Source organism: Monodelphis domestica, chromosome 1 (assembly GCF_027887165.1).
Source record: "Monodelphis domestica isolate mMonDom1 chromosome 1, mMonDom1.pri, whole genome shotgun sequence".
Taxonomy (NCBI): domain Eukaryota; kingdom Metazoa; phylum Chordata; class Mammalia; order Didelphimorphia; family Didelphidae; genus Monodelphis; species Monodelphis domestica.
Genome location: NC_077227.1, coordinates 396,385,984 through 396,400,940, shown reverse-complemented (window position 1 = coordinate 396,400,940; position 14,957 = coordinate 396,385,984). Strand labels below are relative to the sequence as shown.

The following is a 14,957-nucleotide window of genomic DNA, read 5'->3' as shown; positions in this document are numbered from 1 at the left end:
ATGTTAAATAATAGAGGTGATAATGAACATCCTTGTTTCACTCATGATCTTATTGGGAATGCATCTAATTTATCACCATTGCAGATGATGTTGGCTGATGGTTTTAGATAGATACTGTTTATTATTTTTAGGAAAGGCCTTTCTATTCCTATGCTTTCTAGTGTTTTCAATAGGAATGGGTGTTGTATTTTGTCAAAGGCTTTTTCTGCATCTATTGAGATAATCATGGGATTTTTGTTGGTTTGCATGTCGATATGGTCAATTATGTGGATGGTTTTCTGATGAGTGAAATAAAGCACATCCTATATCCCATGTCTTAATAGTCTGAAAAGGAGCCAAACCCCCCTTTTTTTTTGCTGTAAAAACCTGGTCACATGCCAAATCCTGATGTTCCTGGGGTAAATTTGGAATGAGTCAAAAGCAGGAATTTTGAGCAGTCTTTAAGACTGAAAAAAATTGGGGCAGCTGGGTGGCTCAGTGAATTGAGAGCCAGACCAAGAGATGAGAAGTCCTAGGTTCAAATATGGCCTTAGACACTCCTGTCTGACTCTGGGCAAAGTCACTTAACCCCCATTGCCTAGTGCAGTGATGGTGAACTTTTTAGAGATGGAGTGTCAGGCCCCACCCCCAACCCACCCCTTAGACCAAGTGCCCTGCCATGCCCCACCCTACCCCTTACCCCAGACAGGGGAGGGAGAACGTGCTCCCATTAGGCTGTTGGGAGGAGGGACAGGCAAAATAAGGAATGTGCTCAATGATCTGAGTGCTCACTCTGCTTTTCTAGTAATGAACTCTGAGGGAGGTGGGGGTTAGGAGAGGGTGACCAGGTGCCCACAGAGAGCACTCTGCATGCCATCTTTGGCCCCCATGCCATAGGTTTGCCATCACTGTCCTAGGACTTACTACCCTCTGCATTGGAACCTATACTTAGTATCTATTCTAAGACAGAAGGTAAAGGTTAGAAAAAATAAAATAAATTTTTTAAATTAAAGTTAAAGATTAAAATTTTTTTTAATTTTTTCCCTTATTTATTTATTTATTTTTTATTTGGTCAATTTCAAACATTATTCCTTGGTTACAAAAATCATTTTCTATTCCTCCCTCCATAGCTGATACACAATTCCACTGGGTATTACATGTGTCCTTGATCAGAATCCATTTCCATATTGTTGATGTTTGCACTAGGATGTTCATTTAGAGTCTACATCCCCAACCATATCCCCTTGACCCATGTAATCAAGCAGTTGTTATTCTTTGGTGTTTCTACTTCCACAGTTTTTCCTCTGAATGTGGATAGTATTTTTTCTCCTATATCCCTCCAGATATTGTTCAGGATCACTACATTGTCATGAATGGAGAAGTCCATTACATTCGATTGTACCACAGTGTATCTGTCTCTGTGTACAATGTTTTCCTGGTTCTGCTCCTTTCGCTCTGCATCACTTCCTGGAGGTTGTTCCAGTCTCCATGGAATTCCTCCACTTTATTATTCCTTTGAGCACAATAGTATTCCATCACCAACATATACCACAGTTTGTTCAGCCATTCTCCAATTGAAGGGCATCCCCTCATTTTCCAGTTTTTGGCCACCACAAAGAGCGCAGCTATGAATATTCTTGTACATGTCTTTTTCCTTATTATCTCTTTGGGGGCAGTGCTATGGCTGGATCAAAGGGCAGACAGTCTTTTAGCATCCTTTGGGCATAGTTCCAAATTGCCCTCCAGAATGGTTGTATCAGTTCACAACTCCACCAGCAATGAATTATTGTCCCTACTTTGCCACATCCCCTCCAGCATTCATTACTTTCCATAGCTGTCATGTTAGTCAATCTGCTAGGTGTGAGGTGATACCTCAGAGTTGTTTTGACTTGCATCTCTCTGATTATAAGAGATTTAGAGCACTTCTTCATGTGCTTATTAATATTTTTTATTTCTTTAACTGAAAATTGCCTATTCATGTCCCTTGCCCACTTATCAATTGGGGAATGGCTTGATTTTTTTGTACAATTGGTTTAGCTCTTTATAAATTTGAGTAATTAGACATTTGTCAGAGGTTTTTGTTATGAATATTGTTTCCCAGTTTGTTATTTCCCATCTGATTTTGGTTACATTGGTTTTGTTTGTGTAAAACCTTTTTAATTTGATGTAATCAAAATTATTTATTTTACATTTTGTGACTTTCTAACTTAAAAAAAATTTTAATAAAATTTTTAAAAGATTGAATCAGATGGGTTGAACCATGTGAACAAGACCACCATCTAGTGTCAAATAGTGAAATTACATGACTCATCTCAACTTGGAGTCTTCAAAAAAGAATGGGTATATGCATATTAAAAGTTGTGAATATGAAGACAAATACCAATAAGTATTGAATATTTAATATTACAACATTAAGTCACAACAGCTTCATTTTTTTCTGTTCTACATTCATTCATTCCTTCATAAAGCAGTTATTAAACACCTACTGTTTATAATTTCACATCCCTAACTGTGGGAAGTGTGAAGTTGATAATGCTTTAAGATTTTCCAAGTGGTCCTTCCCTTGGGGAACTTAAAATTCATTGCTCACAGAAGGCCACAGTAGGGTGGGAGTGTTATATGATCAAGAGTTATGGACATTAGCTGTCTAATTAACTCCTGAAAAACAGAGGTCAGAAGAGTGGGAAAAGTATATAGCCTTGTCTGTCTGCTTTATGGGCATTAGGACAACTTTGCCTAAGTGGCCCCATCTTGGAGTCTCACCATTATAACCATAACATCTAACAATATAGAAATCACAACGATCCCAGAGACCAGTTAAGAAGTCATTGCAATAGACCAGGACAAGGATGGCAAGAACCTGAATTAGAGAGGTAACTGTGGGACTAGAGAGAAGAGGACATATTTGGGACATGTTGTGGAGAAACAAATGATGAAATTTGGCAACTGACTAGATGCGTGGAGTTAGATCGAGGAGGGAAGAGTTAGAGATACCACCAAAAGGGTGACCAAAAAGGATGCTGGTGCCCTTGGCAGCAATAACAGAGTTCAATTAAAGAAGGGATATGGAGAGAAAATAATGAATTCTGATTTGGATATTCAGCATTTGAGGTGCCTTTAAGGACATCCAATTCAAAATGGTCAACGGGCAGGTAGTGATTGAGGACTGGACTCCATTGAGATATGGACTGCTTATGTAGGTTTGATAATCATTTTCATAGAAATGATCATTGAACCCATGGGAAGTGGATGAGATCACTGAGTGAGAGTGTATAAACAGAAACAGAAAAGAAGCTGACCCAGGACAGAGCCTTAGGGTCCACCCATAACACAGGAAAAGTAACAAGAATAAAAGAATCTCCAATTGTTGCTGTTCAGTTGAGTCCAACTTTTTGTTGGTTTGGGGGGGGTTGCTTTTTGTTTTTGAGATTCAAAACTTAATAGAAATTTCTTTTGTTGTGTTTACATTCTCAATTGTGACCCCATTTAGTTTTTTCCTGGCAAAGTGACAGTGGTTTGCCATTTCTTTTTCCGGTTCCTTTTCCAGATGAGGAAACTGAGACAAACAAGGTTAAATGACTTGCCCAGGACTACCCCGCTAGTATCTGAAGCTGAATTTGAACTCACTTCTTCCTGACTCTAGGCTAGGCACTCCATCCACTGTACCACCTAGGTTCTCTCAAGAACAGCAAAGGAAACTGAAAAGGAATGGTCAGAGAGGTAAAAGAGAAACCCAGAGGAGGAGTATTGAGTAGGAGAAAATGATAGACAGAATCAAATGCAGAGGAGTCAAAAAAGGATGAAAATGGAAAAAAGTCATTAGATACAGCAATGATTAACTTTGGAGAAAATATGAATGATGAGGTTGAAAACCAGATTACAGAGGGTTAGAAGAGAATAAAAGGAATGGAAGGAAGATACTGTGTAGAGATTTTCCAGGCAGTTTATATGAGAAAAGGAATATAGAATGATCCCTAGCAGGGATGGTAGGACCAAGGAAGAGATTTTTTAAGGAAGAGGGAGAGAGATGGGTATGTTTTCAAGCAGCAGGAAAGGAGCCAGTATATAGGGAGAAATTAAAGATTAGATAGATGTGACTGGGCAGGTCACTAAATCCCCATTGCCTAGCCCTTACTGCTCTTCCACCTTGGAACCAATATACAGTATTTATTCCAAGACAGAAGATAAGGGTTAAAAAAAATTAGAGAGAGCATGAGAATGATAGTAGGGCAATATGCTGGAGAAGCCTTGGGGAAATAGGATCAAAGGTATACTGGTAGAGGAGAAATACCACCTCTTCATGAAAGGCTGGACTGGAAGAAAAGAGAGGAGAGGGTATGTCAGAGAGAAGCAACATTAGGAGAAGGGAATAAATGAGAGTTCTCATTGAATAGCCTTAATTTTTTTTTTTAAGTTTGAATTAAGGTCCCCAGCTGAGAGAATGGAAAGTAGGAATAGCATAAGTAGGCTTGAGGAGAGACGAGGAGATTTAGAAAAGCTGTTCTAGTGCGTGGGTTAGATTAGGACAAGAACTATGCTTCTCAGGCCCCTTTACACATTCTTAGTCCATAGCTTGAAATCCATCTGTCTGTCTACTTATCTATCTTTATTACCCATTGAGAGAGCTAGAGGAGGCACCTGTTTCCTATTCCTTTTGTGCTAAAGCATTCATCCTCCTCTCTTTTTCAAAGTGGCCTGGCACCCTCCATACTCTCTTTCTCCCACCCCTCAACCTTCTTTCCATGCCCACCTCTCACCTTATTGATAAACATGATAAAACCAGAATTCATCCCATTCCGAGATATCAGCTGCCCATACGGGAATTTCTCCACTTTGCAATGAGTTGCCATTTTCATGATGGCCGTATCAGGCCATGTATTAAAAAGAGAGTGCTGCCTGAGGAAAAAGAATAGTAAAGACCATTTCCTTTTCTGATCCAAGGATTTGGGAGATGTCCTGTCTCCCACAACCCAGACACATATCTTCCTTGCCAAAGACACATAAGGCAAGGCCACAAGGGGCTTTCCCCAGGGGGGGGAAAGCAGCCCCATCCTAGGGTATGCTTCCTTCTCATGGCCTTGCTTCCAACCATATGCCAACGGTGCCACTTCCACCCCCAATATTTACCCACATTAGCTGGTCATTAAGCAGCATCAAAACTTCCTGGCATCCCAAATGTACTTCCTTCTGCTAAGCTAAGCTCCCCTGCCCACCTCCAAGCCCAGCTGTACCTCACCCCCCACCCCCACCCCCACCATTTACCCCAAGTGAAACAAATCCCAGTTCTGGTTCTATCCCTTGATCACCTAAACTAGTATTAGATCACCCTTGATAGCCTTAGGGAGTTACTTCACCCCCTGCCCTGATACCCCTTGCTCCAGCCATCAGGATATCCTTACTGTCCCCCAACTAAAACACCTGGCACAATTGCATGCCCATTTTTCCTACCTGGATGATCCCTTTCTTCCATGGAGGTTTCTTTGACCCCTCCTCCAACTCTTTAGATCTTAGAGCACTTCCTGTTTGCAACATGCACAGTATACTGTTTGGTAATATTTAATTGTCTTGCCTCTTTCTTTTCTTTTTTTTTTAAACCCTTTCCTCGTAGAATCAATGCTGTGTATTTGTTCCAAAGCATGAGTGGTAAGGGCTAGGCAATTTAAGTGACTTGCTCAGGGTCACTCAACTAATAAGTGTCTATGGTTATATTTGAACCCAAGACCTCCCATCTCTAGGTCTGGCTCTCTATCCACTAAGCCATCTAGCTGCCCATCTTTTTTTACTTCTTCTACTAGAGACTTTACCAATGCTGCCTCAAGGGCAAGGTCCATGTTGTAAAGAGAGTCATAGAGTTAGAGCTAGATGGGATCTTTTGAGAACTTCAGAGTTCATAACCTGAGATCCACAAATTTGTGTTTTTAAGAAATATTATAGGGGGAAGTTAAGTGCCTCAGTGGGTTGAGAGTCTGGCCCAGAGACAGGAGGTCCTGGGTTCAAATTTGGCCTCAGATACTTCCTAGCTGTGTGACCCTGGGCAAGTCACTTAACTCCCCATTGCCTTAAAAAAAGAAATATTATAATAGCTGTATCAAAATGTAATTGCTTTCTGGCATCTCAGGCTGTGCTTTTCCCAGGTCCTAGGCTAAGCTCCTTGCTCCCACTTTCTTCCTGCCTCAGGCAAGAGGAAGTACAGCCATGCCTTCTCTGCTACATCCCCATCCCCCACCTGACCTTCACAGAGTGGAGCCATGGGCTTCTGCAGAGTTGATCTAGGATCAATAACTATTTGATGATGATTTACCTGAAGAAATCAATCCGAAAACGGAATTCCCTCTGCAACGACTCATCCAAGTCATTTCCAAAGAAATCTTCCTTGTCCACAACCAATAACTCAGTATCCTCCATACAGACCACTGTGGCAATTCTATCAGAACCAATCAGCAGAGCCATCTCCTGGAGTTAGGGGATGAAAGATTAGCTCCCTGTCTTCCCCCTCCTCTCCCTCCAATTAATTCTTCGCACCCTTGCCAGATTAATCAATCAATCCACAAGTATTTATTAGGTATCTTTTGGGTGCCAGGCACTGTGCTAAGCACTGGAGCTACAAAGCCAAAGCAAAAACAGAACTAATTTTGCTCTTAGGGAGCTTAACATTCTAGGTTGAGGACAACCTAGACCAGTAAAAACTAACCTTTTAGAGACCACATGCCATGCCATGCCCCTCCGAGACTGTGTGCTGTGCCCCACCACCCCCAGACCCCTCCCAAATGTACCACATCCCCTCTCCACCTTACCCCAGACAGAGGAAGGAGAGAGGGGAATGGCCCAAGCCCTCAGCTCAGAGGAAGGAGTAAGCACAAAAGAGCAAGGAGGCAGGTGAAGAGGAGGAAGGGAGCAGCTCCACCTGAGTCCCTCTGCCTTTCTTGCAAATAAGCCTATTGGGTGATGGTTGCATGTACCTACAGAGGTCTTTACATGCCATCTTTGGCATGCATACCATAGGTTCACCAACATAGACTAGATAAATCAGCTGAATACAGAGATATAGAAATAAGATAAATAAGATGATTTAATCACTAAATCAGTTGAATACAGAACAAATGGAAGATAATTTTGCCTAGAAAAAAATGATGAGATTTGGAAATTATATGTGAGGGAATGGATGTATATGAAACAAAATGACATGTGGGGAGGAAATGGGGGTTGTGAAAGACAGATAGAGAAGAGAGGAGAGAGGGAGACAGAGATGGAAAAAAGAGAGATGGACAAACAGAAAGAGACAGAAAGAAAAAGACATTGAGACAAGGTTTGAGAGTAGAGGATAACACTGAAATTGCATACTGAAATAACTGGAAGGAAAATTCAGTTGAGGTAAGTATACCAGGGGAAAGATAAGAAGTTCCATTTTGGTTATTCTGAATTTGGGATAATAATAATGACTTAACATTAATATAGCTCTAACTATGTGCCAAACACTGTGCTAAGTGCTTAACAATTATTCTCTTGTTTGATCCTCACAAAAGCCCTGGAAGATAGGGTCTATGATTATCCCCATTTTAGGAATAAGGAAACCAAGACAAACAGGGTTAAGTAATTTGTCCAGGATCACACATAGCTTGTAAGTGTCTGAGGCTGGATTTAAACTCAGGGAGAGGTAAGTCTTTAAGCTGCAGAAAATCCATGAAGGGTAAGAATTCAGGAAAAGGTCATTCAATTGGATAACTGAGTCATCACTGGTAACTTTGGAGAAAGCAATATCAGTTGAATGGTGAAACTAGAAGCCAGATAAAAGAAATTTTAGAAGACAGTAGAGAGGTCAGATAGATAGTACAGTGGATAGAACTCCAGGCCTGCAGCAGGAGAACTTGGATTCAATTCTAGTTTCAACTGCTTCTTAGTTGTGTGTGACCCTGGATAAGTCACTTAACACCAATTACCTAGGTCTTGACACTCTTCTGTCTTAGAATTGATACTAAAACAGAAGCTAAAATTTTTTAGAAAAGAGAAGAAAGGAGAGAAAGTGGAAGCACCAAGTATAGAAGACATTTAACCATGAAGGAGAAGATATAGGACAACAGCTAATGAGCATAATAGGATGCTCTAGTAATGGGCTTTTAAGGAAAGCTTTTTTTAATGGATGAAACTTTGATGTATTTGTAAGCAGAGAGGATGAGATAGTAGATAAAGACTCAAGATTAGAGAAAGAGAATAATAGAGGAGGAAAGTTGCTAGGAAAGATGGGAAGAGGAATGGGAAGAGGAACCAAAGGAATAAAAGCAGAAAGTCATCTCTTCATCAGGGATTGGAGAGAATGAAGATATAGTAGGGAATGATGTTTGAGAGATATGAGACAAGAATTGCAAGTTTTTCAGTGAAACATGAAGTGGGGTTCTCATCAGAGAGGGTGGAGAAATGGGGTGGTATGGGAAAGTTATAGGAGAAAAGATAAGGCATGGAACAAGTCTTTGGTGAGTGGAATAGCTAGGGGGATTAGGAGTAGAAATAGTAAGATTGCCTCGCTATAGCATGGATCCAGTTGAGAATAGGTAGCATAAGTTTTTAGTAGAACTGATCTGCACTGTTTCCTGGTTGGTTGGTTGGTTGGTTTTTAGCAGCATGAGAGCAGAAATAAAGAAGACAGATGATGGAAGTAATCTAGGGAAAAGGTTTGGCAAAGTATGATTAGTGATAGGACAAGGTGCAAGGGACTCAAGAGAAGAGAACTGTGCAGTACTGAATTGGTTCACCAAGATTAATGATCCTTGGGTATATAGCTAGTCCTGTACTCTGCTCAATACCTTTTCATGGCTATCTATTGGATAAAATTCAGTTTAATTTCGTTGTTCACTGTCTAACTCCATGTGATCCCTAGGACTTTTGTCCATGGGGTTTTCTTGACAGAGATACTAGAATAGTTCGTCATTTCCTTCTAAAATTGTGAATTCCTGTAGATATCTTATAGCCAAATCTGAACCAGAACCTGTATGTCCTGACCCAATACTCTTATCTTAGGACTTTTGCCATCAACCTGTTTTGCTTCCCTCCAGCTGGACTTACTCCCTGAGAATATCACTCTTTCAGGGAACTGGGAATGCCATTTTTTTAAAAATATATTTTATTTGATCATTTCCAAGCATTATTCGTTAAAGACATAGATCATTTTCTTTTCCTCCCCCCCACCCCCCCCTATAGCCGACACGTAAATCCACTGGGCATTACATGTTTTCTTGATTTGAACCCATTGCTTTGTTGATAATATTTGCATTAGAGTGTTCATTTAGAGTCTCTCCTCTGTCATGTCCCCTCAACCGCTGTTGGGAATGCCATTTTTATAAGATCTCCCAAACAGCTTGACTTGAGAGAGATAGAAGGACAGTGACTCACCCCAAAACATGAACCTTTGTGAAGCACATCTGGGCATGGATCTAGGAAGGCACTGCTCCCATCTTCATCTGCAGTCACAGCAACTGATCCCAAATAGATGAAGTAGAAGCTGTGGCCCCTATGCCCCTTCTTGATGATCACACGTCTCCGGTCAAACCTGAGAAACATACAGACTATCATCTGGGGAGCAGTAGATTCAGACCAAAACCTAGATTCAGAAGACAGCTTTCTTGAGGAAAAGTCCAGTAGAATTTTTTTCTTTAAAAAAAAAAACAACCCTTACTACTTTGCTACTAGTAGCAATGCAACAAGCCAGGACACTCTTGAAGGACTTATGGGAAAGAATGCTAACCACATTGAAAGAAAGAACTGTGGGAGTAGAAATACAAAAGAAGAACATATGACATCACTTATCACATGTATATATGGGTATATGATTTGGGGTTTAGGCTTTAAAAGACTGCTCTATAGCAACAATGAGTAATATGGAAATGGGTATCAAGTGACAACATGTGTAAAACCCAGTGGAATTATTTGTCAGCTCTGGGAGGGGGGAGGGAAAAGGGGAGGGAAAGAAAATGAATCATTTTTAATTTTAAAATATTTTTCCATGTTTACATGATTCATTTTGCTACATTTGCTACTCCTCAGAACTCTTGAGGGCAACCTGAACTAGATCCAAATGTCAATGGGGAAATTATTTAACAAAATAAAAATACAGTACAACATAGTTAATATTCATCTGTTGTTTTCCAAGTCAATATGCAACCCTGTAAGATCCATTTCTATGTGAGTTTGACACCAGCCCTCTACAATAACACCAAGAAAAAGGGAAAAGAAATCAAATTTGGGGGTCAGAGGACCTTGGCTCAAATCCAGCCTCTGACCTTTGCTATCTGTGAAACCTTGAGCAATTCTCTTAACCTCTATGAGTCTCAAGTTTCCTCATTTGTGAAATGAGGAGTTTGGACTTCTCAGATGGCCTCTGAGGCCCTCTCAGATCTAGATCGATGAACCCACCATGATGACATGGATTTTGGTCCAAGAATATTGCCTTCTCTGAGGCAGCCCTTTGCAGCTTAACTCTGGTTGTGAGGAAGCTTTTCCTTTCAAAGCCCTGATTAACTTGGGCAAATAGGGCTCTGTCCCAGGGCTCCGACACAGGGGACAGGGGGGCACACTTTCTCCCCATAGCCTAAATCACTATGCTTTTAAGTTCTCTGCTGATCCCAGGCTGCCAAACATAATTTACTGGCCCTGTACCACCCATATATGGTCCCTTCCATTATTAGAGTACTTACTACCCCCCCCATCCCCAACCCCTTCTATCTGCAGCTGAACTGTCCTCGGAATGCCATTGCCTACTCTTCTACCTCCTTCCAAGTGGTTTTGCCCCAGGATATTAGGAGGTATTCCTAATGTTAGCTCTGGGTCCCTTTTGGGTGGGGAAGATCTGTCTCTCCCTCCCTGGGAGCAGAAGATGGCTGGCCCTGGAATTGGCACTATTGGCACTGACCGTTCATAGCGGATGACTTTGGCCAGCTGGAACTGGAGCTGATAGCTGAAATTAAAGAACGTTTCCACCTCTTTCAGAAAATTGCAGAGGTCGATGACTTCACTTTCCTCCCTCCACTCAGGCTTCTTCCTTGCAATTTCAATAGCCCTTTCAGGGAAGTGTCCCTGGAAAGAAAAGACCCAAGAGGTGGCATGACTCAAAGCCAGAATTGAAGGATCACCTTTCTCCTCCCATCCCTTAGGATTGGCTATTTCCTGTATCCTGGCTTCCTCCAGCAGATGGAGAGTGGGCATCACCCCAGACATACTCCTAATGCCCCTCCTTCACTCCCACTCCCTTAGTTTGGCTTGCAACAACCTCCCTTCTCTCTACCCCTAACTAGATCCTGTGCTCCTTCCTATCCTCTGCCACTAACTTGCTATGTGAAACAAATCCCTTCTCCTGTCTGAGACTGGTTGCTCATCTTCATAGATAATCTCTAATACTTCATAACTTGAAGACCCTTCCCCCTCATGGAGTTTCAATTGCCTTCCCAATTCAACAAATAATTTGAGCAATATTATCTCCAAATTTCTATCTGATTTCTTGTACTGTGTTCCAAGACCTAGAATCCACTTCAGCAAGTATTCTATGTTCTTTTAGTTACCTTCTCAATTCAACAAATAATTTGAACAATATTATCTCCAAATTTCTATCTGGTTTCTTACACTGTGTTCCGAGACCTAGAATCCTCTTCAGCACAGTATTCTATGTTCTTTGTTTTAGATTCTTCCCATCTCTGACACTCTACATTCCAGGCCCATTCTGACCACTCCAGTCCACCCTGAGCTTGCTCTCCTTTGAGTTCCTCCAGTAGTACGTATACTTACCCACTGCCTCAGAGAGAGAGTGTGTTTTGTGTGTGTGAGAAAGGCCTCCCTACCAGACTTCAAGCTTAGAGTGTAGAGGGTGAGGGGAAAGAGGCTTCATCATTATCATCCACAGTTTCGTATAAACAAAGTTAATTATCAACGATTGCCAGAGCTTGAAGAGGGAGGAAAAGCAGAAATGATTTCCCTCTTCCCTTCTACCCTTAATGCGTAGCTTGGGACTTATGGTGTGGGGAAGAGAAGAAAAGAGGAAGGGGAAGGAGGAGGGAAATTGAGGAGAACAGAAGTAGTCAAATTAAAGAGTTCCTTTCTCCCTCTCCATCCTCAACTAAGTAACAGTGGAAGCTGGGCCATGAAGAGATGGTAAAATCTAGAATTATAATAGAACATCAGAGGATGAGGAAATTGAAACCCAGGAAGAGGAAGGATCTTCAAAGCAAGTCTGTGGACTGCTAGCTAGAACTGGCACCCAGAGAGCTTCTTTTTTCCATTTCAGGACTTCCCCCAATAGCCCACCCTGAAGATAAATTGATTTCTGGCTGTTTGAGGCCAGGGCCATCCCCACCTCATCGCATGTGAATTTTCCATAGTCGAACATCAATTTGCACTGCCTCTTTTTCTGGAAAAGAGAAGAGGAGAGGAGATAAGTTTCTGTTCTCAGCACAGGCTCCAGTCTCTGATTCATTACTGGTTGGCAGAAGAGCCCAGGGCCCCTCATTAGACCCAACCTACTTTGGCCTGACCTCTACAGTTCACCATTGTTCATTGGCGCAGACATTCGAGGTTCTATTGTAGTTACAGAGGAAATAAGGAGGGTGGGGAACAGAGAGGAAAGAAAAGAGTGAAGAGAACAAGAGAGAAGAGGAAACAGAATGGAAGAGAAATGAGAGATTAGAGAATAGGGAGGGGAGGGGGAATATGAGAATAAACGAGAGGAGAGAGGAACAGGAAAAATAGTGGGAAAAGCAGACCAGAAAACACCAGAGGGAGGAGAAAACTATATAGAAGAGGGTTGAGAAAACAGAGATGAGAAAAAGAAGAGGAGAAAGAATGGAGGAAACAGTCAAAAAACATTAAGCATCTACTAAGAGCTCTCTCTGTCTTTATCTCTACACACACACACACTCTCTCTCTCTCTCTCTCTCCTTTTGTCCTCTGTCTTCTTCCTTGGGTTGGCACTTAGCAACCAAATGAGGAAGAAAAATGTTCTGCAGCTTCAGGTGAAAGAGACCTGATTCTCAGATGGGAACATAATGAAACCAGGCAGGAAGAGGAGGACCTTCGGTGACAAGCCTTTACCAGAGCCATCTCAGTCACTCACAAAGGTAAGGTTTTCCCAAACAAAGAAAATACATAAATTATATAAGAAGGAGATGCAGACTTTGCTTGGCTAAAGGCATGTTCTTGTTTCAAGAATGGCAGACAGAGGAACTCTGACATGGAATGGTATATTGAAATATACCCGAGAAGGCAGCATGGAGTGACGGTTAGAGCAGTGGGAAGACCTGGAGGTTCAGGCTTCACATCAGATATTTCCTGGCTGTGTGACTCTGGGCAAATCATTTAATAACCCTTCTGTTCCTTAGTTCAGTTTCTTAATCTATAAAATGAGGGGGGGTTGGACGCAATGTCTTCTGTACAAGTGTGCAGAATCAGCTTGAGATCCATTGCTAAATTTTCAGTATGAGTATTTATATCTTGGAAATTTGCAAATGGCATAAATCGGGGCTGGACTTATTTTTTTGTTAATTGCCTAGACCTAAGAAAGTGATGGAGAAAATGTTAATATTGCAGATTAAAAAGTATCATTTTGGTGTTTTTTTTTCCAAATTTGGCCTCAGGAACTTCCTAGTAATCTACCATTATCAGAGATATTTGCAGCAAAATTCATTTTTCCTGTTAACTGCTTTTCTTTGAATTCTAGATACTTTGTTTTTATTTGTGTAAAAAAACTTTTAAGTTTTATGCAATCAAAATTATCCATTTTATCTTCTCTAATTTTCCTCATTCTTTGCTTAGTTAAGAATTGTTTCCTGTTTTGTTGTGAAAGGTATAATTGTTTGGGAAAGGTATATAGCCTTCTATTCTTTTCATTTTTTTAAAATATGACCATTCTTAGTTAAATCAGGCATCTGTTTGGAGATTATAATGGCACAAGGTATCATATCAACTGTCCAAAAACTGTTATGACTTTAACTAGTTCTATAAAAATAAGTCATTGATATTGCATTAAATATGTTAGTCCACTACATGTGCTAAACCTAACTATGAGTAAGGAACTATGTCTCCATTTATTCAGTTCTTTGATTTCCATCCAAATGATTTTGAAGTTGTATCAAATAGTCTTGATAAGTTAATGTCCAAATAGCTGACGTGTTGTGTTATTATTGCAAAGTATGTTTTTTTTTTTAAACCTTTACCTTCCGCCTTAGAATTAATGCTGTGTATTGTTTCCAAGGCAGAAGAGTGGTATGGGCTAGGCAATGGGAGTTAAGTGACTTGCCCAGGGTCACATAGCTAGGAAGTGTCTGAGGTCACATTTGAACCCAGGACCTTCTCTAGGCCTGGCTCTCAATCCACTGAGTCACCTGGCTGTTTCCTACTATGTTTCTATATCAATTCTTCTTGATTTTTGGCAGCTGTATGCAGACATGCAGATGATTTCTTAGAGTTTGTCTTGTATTCTATTACTCTACTAAATGGAGAGAGACTACTGTCTCCATTTTTTTGTTAATTCTCTTGAGCTTTCAAGAGTAGCTAGGTAGAGTAGTGTAGACGGTCTGGAGTCAGGAAGACTCATCTTCCAGAGTTCAAATTCAGCTTCAGTCTCTTTCTAGCTGTGTGACCCTGGACAATTCACTTAACCCTTTTTGCCTCAGTTTCTCACCTGTAAAATGAACTGAAGAAGGAAATGGCAAACCACTCCAGTAGCTTTGCCAAGAAAACTCCAAATGGGGTCATCACAAAGAGTCAGACACAACTTAAATGACTGAACAACAACTTGGGCTTTCTAAGTTAGGGAATTATGACTACAAATAGTATATTTTCTCTCTTTCATTGCCAGTGTTTATTCCCTTATTTTCTTCTTCATGCCTTATTGCTAATGCTAAGATTTCTAAAAAGATGTTAAATAGAAACAGTAACAGTTGCTCTTCCTGTTCAATATTTTCTTTAATGGGAATCATTCTGATATTTTTGTATGATATCCA

The 14,957-nt window shown here is 40.8% G+C and overlaps 1 protein-coding gene and 1 long non-coding RNA gene across 2 annotated transcripts in view; one reads left to right on the top strand and one right to left on the bottom strand.

The window, feature by feature from the left end:
• CNBD2 (cyclic nucleotide binding domain containing 2) overlaps window positions 1-14,957 on the bottom strand; it is a 91,627-nt gene that overhangs the window by 53,120 nt on the left and 23,550 nt on the right. The window contains exons 3-7 of the mRNA XM_007474258.3: window positions 12,314-12,367; window positions 10,880-11,043; window positions 9,364-9,520; window positions 6,281-6,432; window positions 4,737-4,875 (exon numbers count right to left, since the gene is read on the bottom strand). Coding sequence (XP_007474320.1) covers window positions 4,737-4,875; window positions 6,281-6,432; window positions 9,364-9,520; window positions 10,880-11,043; window positions 12,314-12,367 — 666 coding nt within the window. The remainder of the gene's footprint in view (window positions 1-4,736; window positions 4,876-6,280; window positions 6,433-9,363; window positions 9,521-10,879; window positions 11,044-12,313; window positions 12,368-14,957) is intronic.
• The window catches only part of LOC103102540 (uncharacterized), a 45,420-nt gene that overhangs the window by 27,802 nt on the left and 2,661 nt on the right, over window positions 1-14,957 (top strand). Inside the window, exons 3-4 of the long non-coding RNA XR_008915217.1 lie at window positions 11,645-11,734; window positions 12,932-13,073. This is a non-coding gene — a long non-coding RNA (uncharacterized LOC103102540). The remainder of the gene's footprint in view (window positions 1-11,644; window positions 11,735-12,931; window positions 13,074-14,957) is intronic.